General features: G+C 38.8%; 1 protein-coding gene across 2 annotated transcripts in view; it reads left to right on the top strand.

Annotated features, from left to right (window-relative positions):
- The window catches only part of Ca13 (carbonic anhydrase 13), a 21,776-nt gene extending 2,415 nt beyond the window's left edge, over positions 1–19,361 (top strand). Inside the window, exons 2-7 of one of the 2 annotated variants that reach the window (XM_055603394.1) lie at positions 1,304–1,501; positions 4,651–4,769; positions 9,585–9,680; positions 11,621–11,683; positions 12,501–12,656; positions 18,810–19,361. In XM_055603394.1, coding sequence (XP_055459369.1) covers positions 1,304–1,501; positions 4,651–4,769; positions 9,585–9,680; positions 11,621–11,683; positions 12,501–12,656; positions 18,810–18,929 — 752 coding nt within the window. In that variant the 3' untranslated portion in view covers positions 18,930–19,361. Of the gene's footprint in view, positions 1–1,303; positions 1,502–4,650; positions 4,770–9,584; positions 9,681–11,620; positions 11,684–12,500; positions 12,657–18,809 lie in introns of those variants that run through there. The other variant, XM_055603395.1, reaches the window with a different exon arrangement.
- The last annotated feature ends 131 nt before the right edge of the window (positions 19,362–19,492 follow it).

The following is a 19,492-nucleotide window of genomic DNA, read 5'->3' as shown; positions in this document are numbered from 1 at the left end:
CTATCTATCTATCTATCTATCTATCTATCTATCTATCTATCTATCTAGGACAGGGTTTCTTTGCAGTCCTTGGCTGTCTTGGAATCACTTTGTAGACCAGACTGATCTAGAACTTACAGCAATCCACCTGTCTCTGCCTCCCAAATGCTAGGACCAAAGGCATGCACCAGCACACCCAGCTCTAAGATCACTTTTTTTTTTTTTTATCTAATAAGAAAATGTAATGCCCTTTCTGCAATGTCTTTTGATAATTTTTAATGCAAAATCGCTACAATCCAAAGTATCTGATTCACAGAAGGATGCATTTTAGGCTGAATGTGTTACCGTGTGTTCATGACTCGCCTTTTTTCTAGAAACAATGTGAGCAACAGAGTTCTGTCTTCTGACGCAGCATAGGCATGTTTGGATTCTCTGTGTAACATTGTGTGTGTCTTGGGTGAACTGGTTGCACATCACAGGTGTGCACTGAGTGACACTGGAGGGTGTCTGCAAGTGGTATAACTAGCAAAAATGGCAGGCACCATCTTTAGAATGACTACCTTCTTTGATGCTTAACATTGTCTCTGTGTCTCTCTACTCTGTAAAGTTCTTAGTGTCGGGAGCAGCCAGGAACAGTCTTGGTTTTGAGATGGAATTTCTTTGTTTGCAGCAGTGAATTGTACTTTTGTTTTAGTTTCCTGCTTGGGTACATTTGGGAAGTACTTTATAAAATATAAATACTTTCACCTGTAAGGCACACCTTAATTCTGAAAACAAATTAAAGCAAATAAAATGTTTCTCGAACCTCAAAAACCCACTAGTCTTGGTTAAAATATAGGACTAGGGCTCTGACAGTGAGGATCTTACTATCTTACTAATCTTACTAATTTTTTTTTTTTCTGGGGTGGGCAGTATCTGTGGGTAGGTGGCATGCTTGTATGTATAAGCGTTTTCTTGTGTTCCGGTGTATGTGGAGGCCAGAGATGGACCATGGTTATCTTTCTCTTTTGCTCTCTACCACCTTATGCATTGAGGCAGGGGCTCTCTGTGAACCTAGAGTTCATTGATTCTGTTAGTCTGACTAGCCAGCTTTCTCTGGACACCCTCAGCCTCTTGCTCACACCTTATCACCCCTAAGTGCTGGACTGCAATGAGCTGTCACACTCACCTGGCATTAATGTGGATGACGAGGGTCCACACTTTCACCCTCGTGTTTGTGATCCAAGGACTTCCATGGAGTTGTCTCTCTTGCATCTTGTTACCAAATTAATTTGTTGAATGAAGAACTTACTTAGCCCTTTCCTTTTGGTCCTATGCGTTTCAGGTCCTATTCACTGGAATGAATTTTTCCCCATTGCTGATGGTGATCAGCAGTCTCCGATTGAGATTAAAACCAAAGAAGTAAAATATGACTCCACACTCCGGCCTCTTAGTATCAAGTATGATCCTACCTCAGCTAAAATCATCAGCAATAGTGGCCATTCCTTCAATGTTGACTTTGACGACACAGAGGACAAATCAGGTTGGCTCTCTTTGTTTATTTGTTGTAAGACTTTGTATGGTTAGATTTATTCTTTTTTTTTTTTTCATTCTAAAAATTTCAAAATTGAAACATATTTTTTTCATGTCAATTTAAATGTTATGTATTTGGACCTTAAGATAATATTACCATGAAAAAAACAGAGAAAATGTGTAGAAAAAAATGAATTTTGGATGATATTTTAAAGTTGGTCTTAGGTTGTTATTACTTAATAATGAAAACATTGGAGTTTAATAGTAATTTCACCTGACTGGTTCCTGTGGTGTTCTAGGATGCTTCCATTCAGAACTTCCCACACTGTGCTTTAACTGCCAGGTTAAAACAGGTTGCCAGGTTGGCACCTCTTGACTTCTTACATTAGTGATTTATTTGGAAGAGATTTCTTTTTAGAAATTCTAAACAGCAGTAAATAATAGCAGGTATGGCTTTGGAGAAATCATTACTTGTTTTGAAGAATAAAATGGAGACAATAGTTTATTATTTACTGACCTGGGATTGAAAATGAAATTAAAATTGGTCATGTGAAAACACAAAATCATTTTCATTAAAATTAATTATTGTTGCCTACCACTGTGGACCACACCTGGAATTCCTTCACTGAGGTTCTTACCACTCTCGTTGGCAGTAGGACCTGGAAGAATGGAGCTAATAAATGAGGCAGACTAAGGTCTCATGAAAGAGTCACCTTTATTTAAAGCATCAGTCAACTTATACTCTACAGGTTAACTGGAGTCACATTCGTAAACTGTCCAATCACAAGGGCAAGCCACACGTGGTAGGCAAGCCTCACTTGGCAAAAACATGTTTTTCCGTAGAGACATATAGACGATAATGGCAGCAAGCAATAACGAGTAATCTGAAGTAAACTAGCTCCTATTCACTACACCTGGGAGAAGCACAGAACAAATTTCAAGAACAATATTTTGAAGGAAAGGAGGTCACAAAACTTTCTTGTTTTCTTACATGCAAAATTGCCGTTATTAATCATGTACCATGGATTAGCTGTTTATTATGGACCCTAAAAACCTAGATGCTTTAAGCTTGCTTTTCCCTGACCTGATTCTTTTGGAAGAGTACCATTCATCAGGACAGTCCTCTCCACAATTAGGCATTCGCTGAAATACTAACCTGTCCAGTCTGGATATGTAACCTGTAAAACAATCCACGCCACTGCTAACCCAACTTTAACAGTGACCTCTACAGTGATTATTCTTGGATGTCTCTCTAACAATGTGTGTTTTTTGTATCACTTTCTCCAGAGCCAGCTTGCCTGACTCTCCTCCCAAAGTCAATTCCACATTGATTACTCAAGCACTCTAATCTCCTTTCTATCTGCAAGGGAATGACTTTTCGCCCAGCTCAGATTCTGTTATGCAACAGCAAGGAAGAAAAGTACAATAGAGCCCTTGACTACTTTCCTTTAGATGTCATTCCGTTTTCAGTCAATGCAGGCTGTGCAAATGAACATTACTGGCGTCACTCAGGGGAACCTTGATGAAACTGCTTGAAGACAAATCAGCTATCTTATCCATTTATTCATCAGATCTTTGTGCATCTTCTCTGGCAGTTATTAATGGTACATGGTTGTAAAAGCAGGATCCCAGTCTCTTCTTTCATATACGTGCAAACCGGTGCAAGTAGAAGCTAAGGAAGGAATGTGTTTCACAGAGTAATATAAGAGCAAGCCCACAGACTGATCTAAATGTTGGTCTTTTATTATTATTATTATTATTGACAGTGCTTTGAAAATAGCTATCTTTTGGTATTATCATTAAAAAATATTTTTATTTATGTATGTGCTTGTGTGTGTATGTGTGTATTTGTGTGTATATATTTCTCTGGATGTGTGCCTGACATGCATTTGGGTGCTAATGGAGGCTAGAAAAGGCTAGAAAAGCTCCTTCCTTGGAGCTGCCTGCCACCTGACATGAGTGCTGAGACCTGAATTTGAGTCTTAACTTTTAAGTCATCCCTCCCACACTGCCTTTCTGCATTATAAAGAAACTTTTCTTTATAAAGGTGGATACATTTTGAAATATAAGACTCTGAAGAGTAACTTAAATATCTGTTGTTAAGTCTGTCTACTCTTTCTAATACAATTCTGTTGTATGTTGGAGTTTAGTGATTATTATGGTATGTTCAGCCAGCATACAAGCTGCAGCAACCAACAGAATTAGGCAGAGAGAGTTTAGGACTCCCCTCTCTTCCCCTGCCTTTCCCTCCCTTTCTTTCCTCCCTTCTTTTCCTTTTCTTTAGTTTGTTGCACAGTTTACTCACTGGATAGCTCGGGGTGCTGATATTACAGGTGTGTGCCACCATGCGTAGTTTAGGACTCTTTTGTATTAAAGTGTGATAAAATTTTATTATCATAATCTCAGAGATAATATTTGCTGAGGGAAAACTCTGAAATATATTTCATCAAAGTGACAAAGACATCTTGAATGTAAAGAAAATTAACTTCTTGCATTTTATGTTTCCTCACCAACACAGCCTCTTAGCACAGCCGGTGTGGCATTCTTTATGGTTATAGCAACAACCGTACATGGTAGCAATGGGTAGTGCATCCACAATGTTGTTATGTGCTAGAAGTTAGAAAGGATTTTGCATACCATATTTCTTTTGTTTTCACAGTAGTCTTAAGGAGGTTGCATCATTTTTTCCAGTGGTTAGACATATAAGTGATAACTTAGAAGGTAGTGTTTGTCCAAGACCACACAGACATAGAAAGTCCAGACCCTGGCCTGAAAAGCCTGTATCTAATCATATAACCTGGCCAGCTCTCCCAAGCTCACTATGAACCCTTTTGTATTTCAAATTCTTATTCAGAAAGTCTGGCCTGCTCCCAGTTACACAGAGTGGATTTTCACTTTTGGGAATTCGAATAGTTTCTCTTTGCTTTCTGTGGGTGAGTTATGCCTTCCCAAGTTTTCTATAACACACTACATGGAGGCCTCTGTTTCCAGTGTTTTGTTTTCATTCCTCCTATATGTATCCCTCTTGGAAACTGAATGACACATTTCTAAGGACAGCAATGTGCTTAGTGGTTCAGGGGGAGGCTCTGGGTTTTGATGGAATACCTAAATATGTTATTTATTCATTTTGATACCCCTTTAAAATGTGTCGGTATTTAGTTCTGCGTGGAGGTCCTCTCACTGGAAGCTACAGGTTGCGGCAGTTCCACCTGCACTGGGGGTCAGCAGATGATCATGGCTCTGAGCACGTGGTAGATGGAGTGAGGTATGCTGCAGAGGTAAGCTGCTCACAGTGCCCACTGCATAGGGGAATTCTTCCACGGCCCAGGACATCTTCAGCTGCTTAGGCATCTCAGTGTCTGGGAAAGTTCCATTCACCCAACATGACAGCTTCAAATGTGCCTTTCGTAGCCTTAAACTAACCCCGAGAGCTCAGTATTTCTTATATGTTTAGAAATGAGCAAACTGAGTTTAACATATGGTGTCACATGCCTGTAATCCCAGCATTGGGGAAGCAGAGGCATCAGGATCAGAACTTTCAGCCCAGCAGCCTAGGATACTTGACAAGATTCCATCTGATAAAATAAAACCAAATAGCAATAACACCAAAAATATCAAGACGTGTTTGTTGGAGTGGGAGGAGTGATAAATCAGAGATCAGGAAAGAGTAAGTTATTTATCCATCTAGGAAGAATTATGATGGGTTTATTGAAGGTGACATTAAATTTTTTTTCTGTTGGAATTTCTGAAAGGCCAGAGGGAAGCAAAATATTTGTATTATGTTCAGCTTTGTACATATTTCATCCAGATCCAAACCATCAGAAATAAATAAAGCTCATACTCTATACATGACAGCTGGGGTGCTTAGGAATAAACTGTAAAGACACAAACTCCAGATTGTATTTTCAGGTGTCTAATGCAACCTCTGCTCACTATTCAGAACATCAGGAGACAGCAGGAACTTAATGGTCATTGTCTTGTTTGCATTTTGAGGGTAAGGGACCACTTTTTGTTATAACTGCATTCTCTAGGAATTCCCTGCCTATTCTAATCTTCAATTTCAAGGACAGACTGTGATATACCTCATTTTCATGCCATTAAATAGCACTGAACTTCACCCAGAGATGAAAGCCAAATCTTCCATGCCTCAGTGAAGACTGACTAAAACAATCTTAGCCTGTGATTTTTTTTCTAGGCAATACTGGGCAGTTACCAGTCCTTACAGATTCCCTTCATCTTCTCATACTTTCTGCGATATGGTTAGATACCTAGGATAACCCACTGTCCAGAAAATCTAGCAAAAGGAACTTCTTTTCCAGTTTTATTGTTTGTATGGATACCTGGCCTTTGAGGCCATCTAACATGTCCCTTTCTGTAACACCTGCTCTGTCCTCAGGGGAGAGGAATGACGTGATAGTTGCTCAGTCTTCTGGCAATAGTGATAGTGGGTGATCTGAAGAGTGGTCACGGGGTAGGGAAAGTCTTCTTCAAGATGGCATGTAAGTTGAGCCAAAAGGACAAGGAGAAAACACTGTGAGAAAAATATAGACTTGGAGTGCTTTCCAGGGAAGGGCAATAGCAAAGAAAAGTGCTGTGCAGTAGGAATGAGGTCAGCATGCTCAGGGAGAGATAAGCTTCCCTTTATAGGACTGGGACTGACTGGTAAGAGAGAAAGAGGGGTGGGCCCTGTCCTCCAGAGCAATGGCTTGTTCTGTTTTCTAGTCTCTAAAACATGTCTGACGGCCAAGTGGGCCACATTCTGTGTGGGGCAAATGTTGAAGGGGGGAGACAAAGCAGATGACTGTGAGGAGTTGAGGTGAGCAGCAACGGTAATCTGGTAGGAGTGTGATGGTGCTGGAGAGCTCTATGGCATACTTGGTAGGCCGTGCCAGTGGGACTGGCCTGTACCATGGGTGCTGAGCTCCAGCAGGCTGTGGATACAAACCTGAACTTTAAAGAGGATGTCAGTGCTAAAGATGCTAACATCTGGGAGATAGTCATATTTGGCCTAAGGTTCAGGAAAACCTCTTCCTGCTCAGCAGTAGAAAGAGCTCCACTCTGTTAATTAGCTTTCCTAGGCACCTTTGCTTAAAGACATAGCTGTAGTTATTATGTCCCATTATGAAATAGAAACAAAAGAAAACAAAGACACTTTAAATTATAACATATGAAAATGTTACATTTCAACTGTGATTTGTGGCAATTTAGAGAGATGTTAAAGAAACCTGATCCTGAAAAATTTTATACCAAGACATGCAATGGTGGTTTGAATGGGAATGGCCTCCATAGGCTCGTGTATTTGAGCACTTGGTCCCCTGTTGGTGACCCTGTTTGGAAAGGTCTAGGAGGTGCAGCCCTGCTGGGGGAAATGTGTCACTGAGGACAAACTTTGAGGTTTCAAAGCCTCTTGCCATATTCCGTGTTTACTCTCTCTGCTTTGTGATTGTGGTTCAAGATATGAGCTCTAAGCTTCCTGCTTCAGCCATCATGCCTGGTGTCTTCGTGCCACACTTGCCCACCATCACGGTCTCGAACCCTCTGGAGCCTTAGGCCCTGATAAACACGCTTTCTGTAATTTGCCTTAGTCACGGTGCCTTATCACAGCAACAGAAAGGAACCGATGCACGCGCAAATCTAAAGACTAGGTTAATATTCTGTGGAAACAATTTTTGTTGGGTCGGAACTATCCTCCATGAGCCTGTGTATCAAAGGCTTCCTCTTCAGGAGTGTGTTATTGAGAGATTGATGAACCTTTAGAGAGGAGTGGCCTTAGAAGAAGTCCTTAGGTCATTAGCAGTGTGCCTTTGGCAGGTAGTGGGACCTTGTGCCTTCGCGTGCTTCTTTTGCTTCCTGGTGATGAGTTTTGTTCTCCCAGGCATTGGAGCTGAGATATGCATCTTTGCCACAGACCAGAAAGCCCGGCATTACATGATCATGAACCTTTGAAACCAGGAATCAGAATAAGATTTTTCTACTTATAAGCTAATTATCTCAAGAAAGATGAAAGTTGACACATTAATGCAAGAGAAGCATAAATCAGATATCTTCAGTCATGGTAGATTTTTGTTATAGCACTTGGCAGCATATTTTACATATCACAAACATTCAGTTTAAAAAATGCCAAAGTTAAACAGTACTATTATTTAGAAATGACTTTACCAATAAGAAAGAATCTTTTTGTTATATTCTTAAACAGAGTCTCACAATATAGCACTGTCTGGTCTGAGCCTCACTGTATAGACTAGGGTGGCCTAAAACTTACAGAATCTACCTGTTTCTGCTAGCACTCAAATGCTTGGATAAAAGGTGTGTGCTACTACGGCCCTGTGGGAAGAATCTTATTCTGATTATTGTGAGAGCTAGTTTCTTATCATCACCTCAAATTAAGGTCCCTGATATTCAGGAAGTATGCGTTTGTTAATTTGTTTACTTTTAATGCAAAAAAAAAAATTCAATATATAAAAGTGATACCAGTTCCTCTGTGAAGGTATTATAAAGCTATGTGGGAGAGAAGAGGATGTTTTTAAAAACAGATTTTTCTCACTCTGGTTTCTGATCATATTTCATACAGTTGTTTAGCCAGCAAAAGGTTGTCTACAGAAGAGATTTCCTTCTCTGTATTTACTCACTCATTTTCTAACCAGTTGTGTTCCTAACCCTTTGATGCTGTTTCTCACTAAGCAAGCTATTTAAGGAGTTGTTATAATTGGCACAGAGCCATTTGAAACAACTTCAGCACCCTCATCGGCCCATCCCCACAGTGGAACGTTCTTTATCTCTTCCAAGCACTGTGAGCCTTATTTCATCATTCAGTGTTTTCAGGGTTCTTTCCTCCCCCAGATATCTCACACCAACTTGGAACATGATACAGAATCTACCTTTGTATATTTCTATCTGGATATCCCTTTGTATCCCTTGATTATACATGATTGTTGCATTATTTTATAGTTTTATAGTCGACTGTCAGTGATAATTCTTATCTAACCATAAACTCCCCATAATAGTTGCCTATAAAATGTGGTGTTTGAAGGTGAAAGTATTTATTTGAATATAATAAATTCTCTGTGACAATTGGATGTGAGGGTGATTTGAGTATGAAGGCTGAATGACTGGCCCTTTTCCTGAACTGCCAAACAGATCCATAAGGATTCTTTTCTGAGGTGGTCGCTGCTATCATCAGGTCCCTGCCTATAACAACATGGCCTGGCCTTTACCATTTATGATAGGAACTAAGTCTTTTGGCATGGCATGTTGATTGCCCTTTGGCTTCTCTCTGTCTTTTGGTAGTCAGCATCGTTACTGTCGTATTTCTCTGTGTTTGGGATACTTTACTGATTATACAGTCTAATGTGTTCGTTTTCTTTGGGTTTTGCAAATGTCTGCTGTGTGAGAATTAAGTTGCAAACTAGGTAGAGTCTTTTCATGAGTCTCAAGTTCTTTCACTTCTCTATTCCTCCTGCTAGCACCAGCTGCCCTTTCTCTTTATGCTCAGACGCCTTTTATTCTTTGGCACAAAATCTCTCTTTCTCCATCATAACTTGTTCTTGGAAAGATTGGAATGTATTTACATAAGGCAGTAAATGTAAACTGTGTGTGTCAGTCAGCTCAATACAATCGTGGCAATATTGTAGCCTACATCAGAACACTACTCCACAGTGTATGCAATTATCATTTAACAGCACAAATAATCTAACAACAAAAATATTTATCACCAAAAAAACCCATTTATCTAGTTCCAAAATAGTTTATCATATGGTAATGCAAATTTCTCAGCCACAAAACATGAAACTACAATGATGAACATCTAACAGGTCAGTTTCAGAAGCAACCTTGTGATTCTCAGGAGCCACTTTATAGGAAGTTGACTTCTCCCACCTGTGGAGCCCAGGCACATCAGTGGGCTCTGTGAGCAGCTGGAATCTGACACATATTCCTTCTGGTCTCATTTTTAAGATTAAATTGGGAGGATAAATTCATAGTCTGCATGAAGAATTCCTTCTACAATTAAGGGCTCTGCACTAGACACTGACATCAATGCTTAGCTTGGCATGTTTATGCAAATGTTTGAACTATGTTGTGTGTTTTCTTTCCAGCTCCATGTTGTCCACTGGAATTCAGACAAATACCCCAGTTTTGTAGAGGCAGCTCATGAGTCGGATGGGTTGGCTGTCCTGGGAGTATTTCTACAGGTGAGAAACCACTGTTTCATTTTATTTTAAATAGCAAGACATTCAACTAGTTTTAAATAGCAAACTAGTTCTAAATTAGCATTTTCCTTTTGAATTAAAAAGTTTTATAATAGTTTGGGAACAGGCTCAAATTATTTTTCAAATTGCCAGTTGAGGATTTGTATGTGAGTAGCAACTGCTTCATCAGCAAGAATAGCAACAGAAGTAACAGGTGAAATCCTAAGAAGAAATCTAGGTTCTTCTGGTTCTTGATTTCAACACTTAGAGCCCTTAGAGGAAAATTCAGTCTCCTGATTCTTGAGGCACTTGCTTGACCACATTGGCAAATCATCTCAGAAAAACTGATTAGGTTGTTTTCGAAAGAAAAAAAAGAGGACTGTGCTTCTCCTATTCTAATATTTGTGTGTGAACAGGAAAGTCCTCCATCACACCTGGGGACAGTTTCTTACAGGGTGTGCACTTTTTCCATGCCTCATTATCTGTGTGGTGTTGTAACTTGTGAAACTGGGGTGGGGCTGTGAGGCAGAGACTGGGAGTGATGTGGGAAGCAGAGGCAACTAGGACTTTATCCATGAAGTCAGCGTAGTAGGAGCGGGGTCTAGGAATGACAAGAGAAGATTCTCGAATCTTATAGGGTTTTAAATCTTTTAATATATTGAAAATACTCCTAGTAATGAAAGGTATAAATTTTATGTATTTGTGTGTTTAGGATGCTCGTCAGGATAGAGCCCCTTGATTTGGGACTTCAAGTAACTTTAGGCTGCAAGTAGGAGATTTAAGATTTCCTGCAAGATCTGGTAGCAACCCAGTCTGTCTGTATCTGAATGTCACAGCTGGCTTAACAGTCACTTTCCTGAGCAGGGTTTCTCCCAAGTTAACCAGTTCAGAGTGTTCAAGAGGTAAGCGTGCTTGTGGCTTTTCCAGGGGATCCGAGTTCAGACTCTATTCAGATTGCTCACCAGGGCCTGGAATTGCAGCTCTAGAGAACACAATGCCCTCTTCTGGCCTCCTTGGGCGTCCACACATGTATGACTGATACACACACACATACACACACACACACACACACACACACACACACAAATAAATAAATATAAAACAAAACTTTTATATACAATTGGTACATGTGAAGCTATTACTACCAGCTTTGGAAACAACCTGAATACACAGTCTAGAATCCCTGTAATATTATTTGGTTTTAGACTCTTCTGGCACAATCAACTTGTCAGATAGAGATGGCTGGACTTTTACTACTTTGTGGGTTTCTTTTTTTTCTTCCACCCTTTTCCACTCTTTCCCATCCTTTTAACCCCCTAACACTAGATAGGAGGAAAGAAAGGATAGAGGAGAAAGGGGGAAATTTTATCATTAGACTATTTACTGCTGATTAGGAGAGTAGAGTTTCTTGGGGGCAAGTCTGATCTTCACTGTCAGAATATCTAGTTTTTTTCTTGTTGTTTCTTCTTTGCGTATAATGACTGAACAAACCAAAGCCAACGGCAATTAACGGCATCCAACTGCCAACCATCCACTCACCTGTGGGGGCTCTAGCATGGATATATCCTCTAAAAAGCTCCCAGAATTGCAAATGTCACACACTCACAAAAATTATCCACAGTTGGCAAAATCATGGCCCTGCTAAAGCACGAGGCAAATCATAGTCTGCTGCTTCAAAGCAGCTACATATTCCTCACCTGGAATTAAAATGAAAACATATTCCTACAATATTTCTGTGTTTTTTTTTTTTTAAATGAACTGAAATTCCAGAATTCTTACTACAAATAGAAGAGAACTTTGTTGTAGAACAATCGCTGCAGGCTTTGAGCCTATTCTGGCTTTTAGGAAATAATCAAAATGTAATGATTGAAATAAAGTGCTTGTTTGTATGTGTTATGACTTACTCCTGTAGCTATTTATGTGTTGAAATTTCACATTTTTAGATTGGGGAGCACAATCTTCAACTGCAAAAGATCATTGACATTTTGGATTCCATTAAGGAGAAGGTAAAATTAATTACTATTAATTAATGACTATCGGCTTTCTTCTCTCCTGAATTCTTTCATTTTCTTTTGAAGTCCTACTCAGTAGACACAGCATATCCTACATTCTTTGAAGCAAGTTTCAACTTACTGGACCAATACTGCAGAAATAATTTACTTTCACTTATCTTTTCAAAGTTGTAAAGAGCCTAATATCTAAAATATCACCAATAAATCAATGCAGATTTAAGTTCTAATATCATAATTTTATAAAGAAGACAAATTAGAACTTATTTAAAAGACTTTATGTAAAATAATTTTTAATTATTTTACATAATTATTATTTATTTTTATATATTATATTTATTATTATATTATCACATTATTATATTATATATTATATAATATATTATAATAGTATATATTATATAATGTATTTATTATTATATAATATGATTTATTATTTATTAATTATTTTAATTTTAATTTTAAATAAAATACTTTTTCCGACTCAGAAACTCTCTATAATTTCATACTAGTCTGTATTCCTTTTGGAGCCCAGGCTGACCTTGAACTCATGATTCCCCCTGTTTCTACCTCTTGACTGCTAAGACTATAAGTATATGTCATTATACCTGACTTTCTTGTCCTTCTTAAATAAATTTATAGAATTCACTACTTTATCTGACCGTTTGTGAATTAAGGCAGAAATTTGTTTTTCTAAAATATTAATGGATGATAGTAATTACACAGTGAGTGTGTATGTGTGTGTGTGTGTGTGTGTGTGTGTGTGGCTATCTCCTTTGTAATCTGTAACAATCCTCTTTTTCTTTCTTCCTAGGGGAAACAAACCCGATTCACAAATTTTGACCCGTTGTCTCTGCTTCCACCATCCTGGGACTACTGGACATACCCAGGTTCTCTGACAGTTCCACCTCTTCTTGAAAGTGTCACATGGATTGTTTTAAAGCAACCGATAAATATAAGCTCTCAACAGGTAAGTTAATTCTTCCAAGTTGCTGGTGTTGTTACCAGAGGAAACTTCTAAATCGTTTTTAACACTGTTTTTATTTCTGCCATATTTTGAAGTCTGACATTTTCTTTCGTTAATTAGGTGAATGGTTGGACTAGGTAAGATTTGCATCCCCACTTCCTCTCTCTTTCCCTCTCTCCCGTTCTTTCTTTCATTCCATCAGATTGTTCTACATAGCCTAGCTTAGCCTTGAAATTGGGATCTTTCTGCTTCAAACTTCCAGGTGCTAGGATTACAGGTATGTGTCACCATTGGAGGCACATGGTTTTGACCTCTTAACCTCTGAGCTCTCCCTCCAGACCCTGGTATTGATGTCTTTATTGACCTTCTGTATAACTTTTACTTTAATAACTGCAGAAATGTTACGTGCTTAAACTTTAAGTGGTTCTCAACCTGTGCATTGTGACCCCGGGGGGGGGGTACACATCTGATATCTGCACAGTAGATATTTACATAACAATTTATAACAGTAGCAAAATTACAGTTGTGAAGAAGCAACAAAAAAATTGTCATGGTCGGGGAGGTCAGTACAACATGAGGAGCTGTATTAAAGGGTTTCAGCTTTAGGAAGGTTGAGAACCACTAGTTAAAGCCTTTTTGAGTATAAAACATCATTTTAAAGGCCTGATTATTGTTTTTTTTTTTTTTTGTTTGTTTTTTTTTTTTGTTTGATTCATTTGAGATAGAAACAAGCAGATACAGAGAGGACAGCTAGTAGAAAGGTGTCTCAAAAAAGGCACCCCTCTCTTCCCTCCTCGGCCCTTAGACTGCTGCTTCCACAGATTCAGAACACTGACATCAGGGCCAGGCACAGCCCCCTGAGAAACGTGCATGGCTAGTTGCTTGGAGAAGAGGAAACATACTAAAACCTTCAAGATGGTAGCTCTCTTGTCAAGGGTTTCTGCTGCCATAGTGAACGTTTACTTTTGGCTTTTGTTGACAAGACTTTTGTGGCACTGCCTAACAGAATGCTGCTAAGAGCATTTACTCAGAGGTTTTCCTTTGTAAATTTTTGTTTATCTTTCAAAGTGACGGGGATAAAACACAGGGCCTTGCTCATGTGAAGCACTTGGTCACTGAGCTGCACCCCAGGCCTCATTCTTCTGTTATATGATTGTTGAGCCCTCAGAGTAGGCCACAGGATCTAGAGTCTAAGGATGTCCTAAGTCCTTAGAAATGTGTTCCTGAATATTGAGTTTCTTAGCAGATAGTGTCTTGTGTCTGTTCAGCTTTTTAGAATTAGGCACTGTAGTCTTCAAAGCATGGAGTCTAGTTATTTTTGTAGTGAGTTACCGCACCTAGGCCTGTGTATGTGTCTGTGCATTCTTCACCTTACCTCCTCAATTTAAGTCTGGCTTACATTTCCATAGTCATCTCAGGACAAGGTTTCTCTTGGGGTGAGCACTGAGCACTGAAGTTGTGCTGAGTGCTCTCCCTCATTGCCGTTGTAATTAGGGTTATAGACTGCTTAGTGCATAGTTATTAAAATACTTCATGAACATTTGGATAAAATCCAGGACTCCAGGGCTGGAAACATGGCTAAGCACTTAAGAGTACTGGCTGCAATACCAACAGAGAAGCTCACATGGTCTGTAATTCCCGTCCCAGTCCCAGGGAGTCCAGTGCCCTCCTCTGGCTTTCGTGGGAACCAGGCATGTGAGTTGTGCACAGACATATGAGCAGACAAAACACTCATATACATTAAATGAATGAGTAAATAAACATTAAAAATCCAGGAGCCCTATAAATTTTGTTCACCTAATAAGAAAAAAATAATGGCCTGATACTGATTCAGTGGCCTGATAGAGTTAATTTTCTTTCTTTCACTTGCTAGTTGTTTACTTTTGCTCATTTGTTAATCTTCACTAATTTAGGTATGATAACTTCAAAATGGCTCATGGCAAGTGGATAATGTTTCTTTTCATAGTTCAAGAACATCTTTATTCTTTAGACACTTGGGAAATAGCTTTTTATTATTGCTGTTGTTTTTATCCAATCCATAGGTGATTTAGAAGAAAGCATTATCAAAATACACAATTTAGTTCTTTAAAAAGAATAAAATGAACCTTACTAAAGTAACTCCCTACAAAGTTAAGGATTATAATTGCCTCAACTGTGGATTCACTGCTGGGTGTTATTTGAGGCTTGTTGAACTAAAATTGTTAAGGCAACTTACTTGCATGCAAGTATGTGAAAGAATAGCTTAATAGTACATCCCCCATGGATTGGCAGTTTCCTCTGAAACATTAACTTAATTGACTGCAGCTGGGACACTGTTAGCTATTTCATTCTTAACCAGACTGAGGGAGATATTTAATGACCACTCAAATTACTATTAAGATTTAAGGAATGAAGAAAAGAATATTTTAAAATTCCAATTGAAACTTAATCATGAGGAAAGAAAACTCTGAGATGAAGCCCATAAGAGGCCATGCCATGAAATAGTGAATGAGGATGACTTCCAAGATGTCAAGGTTGTCAAAAGCAAAAGGAGACTGAGACAAAGAAGTGGACGGGAATTTGGCTCTGCGGTAGAGCACTTGTCTAGTGTGCCGGATCACTTTGGGTTCAGTCCCCAGTGCTGCAAAACAGAAGAAGGGAAGGGACAAGTCATTATTAGGCACAAACAAAGGCCATTTGAGTAAAGGAGAAATCAGTCAATGATGCCATCTTGATATGCGACCAACAATTATGGAAAGTTTGCCATATAATGTAAGATGTGGTTCATAGGAAAACTGAGTCTGGGTTAGGTAGGAAATACTTGTAGTCTCTTTGCAGTAGATCTGAAAATCTCAGTTATTCCTAAAATATAAAGCTTATATAATACGAACGATGGAAGACTCGTTTTTTTATATAAAGACAAAAAAATCTTATTGCTTTAAAGAATTACTCAGCAATAGTAATTTTTAAAAACATTTAATTCTGTATATATTTTTATTTTCCTGTGTGTGTGTGAGATGTGTGTATGTGTGTGTGGGGGGGCTTTGTGTGTTTCTCTGTGTGTGTGTGATGTTGGTGTATATGCATGGGAATATGTATATGCCCCAGTGTGCATGTGGCTATCAAAGGCAAGTGTGTGGAGTTGATTCTCTCCTTCTACCTATTTGTGGGTTCTAGGGATTGAACACAACTCATCATAATTGTGTAGTAAGTGACTTTACCCCTGAGTCATACTTCCAGGCCCCAAATGGTTCTTAATCTTAGTGCTGCCATCTCTTTCTTTTGAAAATCATGAAAACATATTGTCTGTGTCCATTTTTTTCTACTCCACCATATAATGATACCAGCTTTGAAGAGTATTCCCTAATCCGTTGTCATATTCTTTCCCCCACCAGAGGTTTTTATTACAGTGTCTTGTGAATTCACTGTTTGACCTAAACAGAAAATCGGGCTTAATTTAATTTTCTTAAATCTCTTAACTTTTCTTATTTTAATGTGGAATATTTTTTTCTTGATTTGGTTCAGTTGTTGGATCTTAACTTCTTGTTTCAGGGGTTTGCATATAATAGATAGACTGCTTTTTGTATTTTGAATAAAAATCTCCCATTTCTTTGGAAGGCTGTTTTTTTCTGCCAGGTCCCTTTGGAGTGCCCTAATCAGAATTGACTTACTTAGTTGTTAAAATTCAATGTGCAAAATACTTGGCTTTGATCCTATTCTTTTAAAAAATATTTGCATACTGTAATAGTCACAAATTTAAGTGTGTGGTTACTGATTTTTGAAGATACATTCTGAAATGTTTAGACTGAAATGATACAATGTCCAGAATTTGGCTCAAAGTCACCTGGATTGAGGAGAGAGACTGCCTGGGAGTATGGATTGAGATCTAGCCATATATTGGTGATTGAAACATTCATGTTACTTTATTAATGTTTCCACAATAAAACTAGGGAAAACAGATTAAAGTAAAAAAAAATTGTAAAGATAGAAATGCAATTTACTTCTGTGGCTCATTCATGATTTAGCTGACTTAGTTGTTAAAACTTTCCAGCTGTCCCTTGAGATTATCATTACTAAGACAGGGTAAGTACATTGTCGATAAGTCATTTGAGGGATTAAATTAAATCTTGTGGTGTAAAGCACTTAAGCACAGTGTCTGTCTCCCTATGTTCCAGAAGGGAGCTCATGTTGATTATTACTCAACTTTGGCAGGCAGTGGAGAGTTCTTAAACATGGCTGAGTACAAGTGTGACATGAAATTACTTAGAGGACTTTGCAAAAAAAAAAAAAAAAAAAAAAAAGGATTTCATCTTGCTGGAGTTGCTGTTCAAGGAAGCAAAGATGTTAGTGTTGGAGCCCAGAAAACCTGCAAAGCAGGTCACACCCACCTCAGCCTCCAGGATGTACTGGGATGTACCTGCCAAGAATGGGTGGGTGCTGAGTCAGCCTTGTGAAAGGGGGCATGTTTTCTGCCTGAATGATCCTGTGCCTACATGAGGGGATAAAATATCTTAGCCAGCCAGGTAGGTCATGAAGCCAAAAGAAACTAACCTAAGCAGGGCTTGGCACATCCTACCTAGCTGGGCCAGGTGATGGGGAGAGTACTAAGACAAACTTAGGACTATTAAAAAATGAACAAGCTGGCAGAAGAGAGTTCTGCAGTAAGATGCAGTTCTACACTGGCGAGGATAAAGAGATACAGAAGTGGGGTTCCATAACGAGCTTCTAGAGGAACTGAATGTGTGTGTGTGTGTCTGTGATTGTGTGTATGTAAATGAAAGACAGGTCTTCTGAGCAATCAGTGACATCGCTAGGGAGGCATGTTGTCCTGAGAGGCTCATAGATTCAATCCTGAGGTTGAACTGCATTCTCAACACCATCACCATGACTTGGGTTATGGCCAGGGTGACATTGCCCTCTGACACTGGATTTCATCAAGGACTCTTCCTCATACATCTTATCTGTTTTCAACTAGAGTGATCTACTCTAATGAAAATGACTATTCATAAGTTGTAATCATTTGTTTCCTCATACCCATGTCTGGGATCTTTAAAAAGACGAGGGAATTTCATTTGTGAAAACACAGATCTGATTCTGAGGGGATGATTCTGTGTCCACAGGCCATGGTTGTAAACTACTGTGTGAGTGGTGAGAGTCTGTTTCTCCTCACCTCCCTCCTGGTTGATACTGTACAAGAAATGAAAGAGAATGGAAGCTTAGCTGACGTGGCTCTGGGGTTAGCAAACTAAAAATGGGCGGAGAACAAAGGCTCTCCACCTAACAGTTTACTAGTTTGTCTTTGTCAAAACACTGCAAAAATCTAAAGAAACAGCAAACCTTGTTCTAGTAGGCAGTGTATTTTTGTAGACCACCTGAAGCCAAGATTATTAAGCGAATTTAGCCAATATTTATTTTATCACTGTAGACTTTTGCTAAAAATTAGCAGACAATACTAAACTTCCCCAAATTACTGGCAGTTCATAAATCACATTTACAACAGACAAAATGTGTATAGAACTTTGCAGTAATTACAAGTAGTGCGTGAAGTTATGTTTATTGATATGCAAATATGCTTATAGCATGTAAAAAAAACAGACTTCAATGTTTGAGCACCTTTTGTAATAAAATATGTCAGATGTGTGTTGTGAGAGGGGACATGTGGAAAACTATTCTGCAAAGCCCAGTGGGTCTATGTAGAGCACATCCCACTTTTACAGCTTTGATCTTCAAGTGAAGAATGTTTCTGTACTTGATTTTGGATTCATCGTTATTTATATACTGAGGAATATCTAACAGAACAATTCTTTATGATCTGTGGCCTATAATTTAGAAATTTTAAAAAAATTTTATTTATGTTTATTTTATGTACATTTTATGGTGTTATGTACATTTTATGTACCTACGTGAGGGTGTAAAACTCCTGGAAGAAGAGTTACTGAAAGTTGTGAGCTGCTGTGTGGGTGCTGGTAATTGAACCCAGGTCCTTTAGGAAGAGCAGTTAGTGTTCTTAACTGCTGAGTCAAATCTTCAGCCCCCAGTAATTTAGAAATTTTACATTGCAATATTTTTAGCTGCGGGGAGAGGAAAGACTATTTAACTCTTTTACCTTTTCCACACACTTCGTTAAGATTGGCGAGACTTTCTCGAGTGAAATTAATTCTGCTCTGATTTCAACAGCTGGCCAGATTCCGAAGGCTCTTGTGCACAGCTGAGGGTGAGACTCCGGCTTTTCTGTTAAGCAATCACCGCCCGCCACAGCCTTTGAAGGGCCGGAGAGTGAGAGCATCTTTCCATTAGCAGCCAGCAATGGGTTAGCCCCTCCGGGAACACAGAGGTCGCCCATAATACAGCTCAGACGTTCCTACTGATGGCTTTTCTGGACTTTCAAGTTTATGCTTTCCACGTTCCCAGCAGCTTCTGCACCACAGAGAAAACCAGCGGTCTGACATAACCTAGCTCCTCACGCCTGGATTTTCACCAAAGCATGTCCAATCAGTAAACACTGTTGGATACATATTAAAACCACAGAGTACATCTGCTTCAGCCTTTATGACAAACCTCAAGCTTGTTGTAGCCTCTGGCTGACCCTATCCCATTTAATAGTGTTTGATAAAAACTTAAAATTCACTTTGAAATGGTATGGATTTCTAAATAATCAGTTCTTACAGTTTTGATATTGTCCTGATTAATCAAGAGTATATGTTTCCTTTAATACATTTTTTTCTCAGATTCTCATTGTGTGTTGTAATATAGTGTACGACACAAGACATACAAGGATTAGGATAGAATAATGTGTCCATGACTCTGAGCAAAGTTACCTACAGTTTTATGAAGACTCCCTCAGGTTATGAACAGCTATT

The sequence above is a fragment of the Psammomys obesus genome, unplaced genomic scaffold (assembly GCF_907164565.1).
Source record: "Psammomys obesus unplaced genomic scaffold, mPsaObe1.curated_primary_1811, whole genome shotgun sequence".
Lineage (NCBI taxonomy): Eukaryota > Metazoa > Chordata > Mammalia > Rodentia > Muridae > Psammomys > Psammomys obesus.
This window is presented reverse-complemented; position numbering and strand designations above follow the sequence as displayed.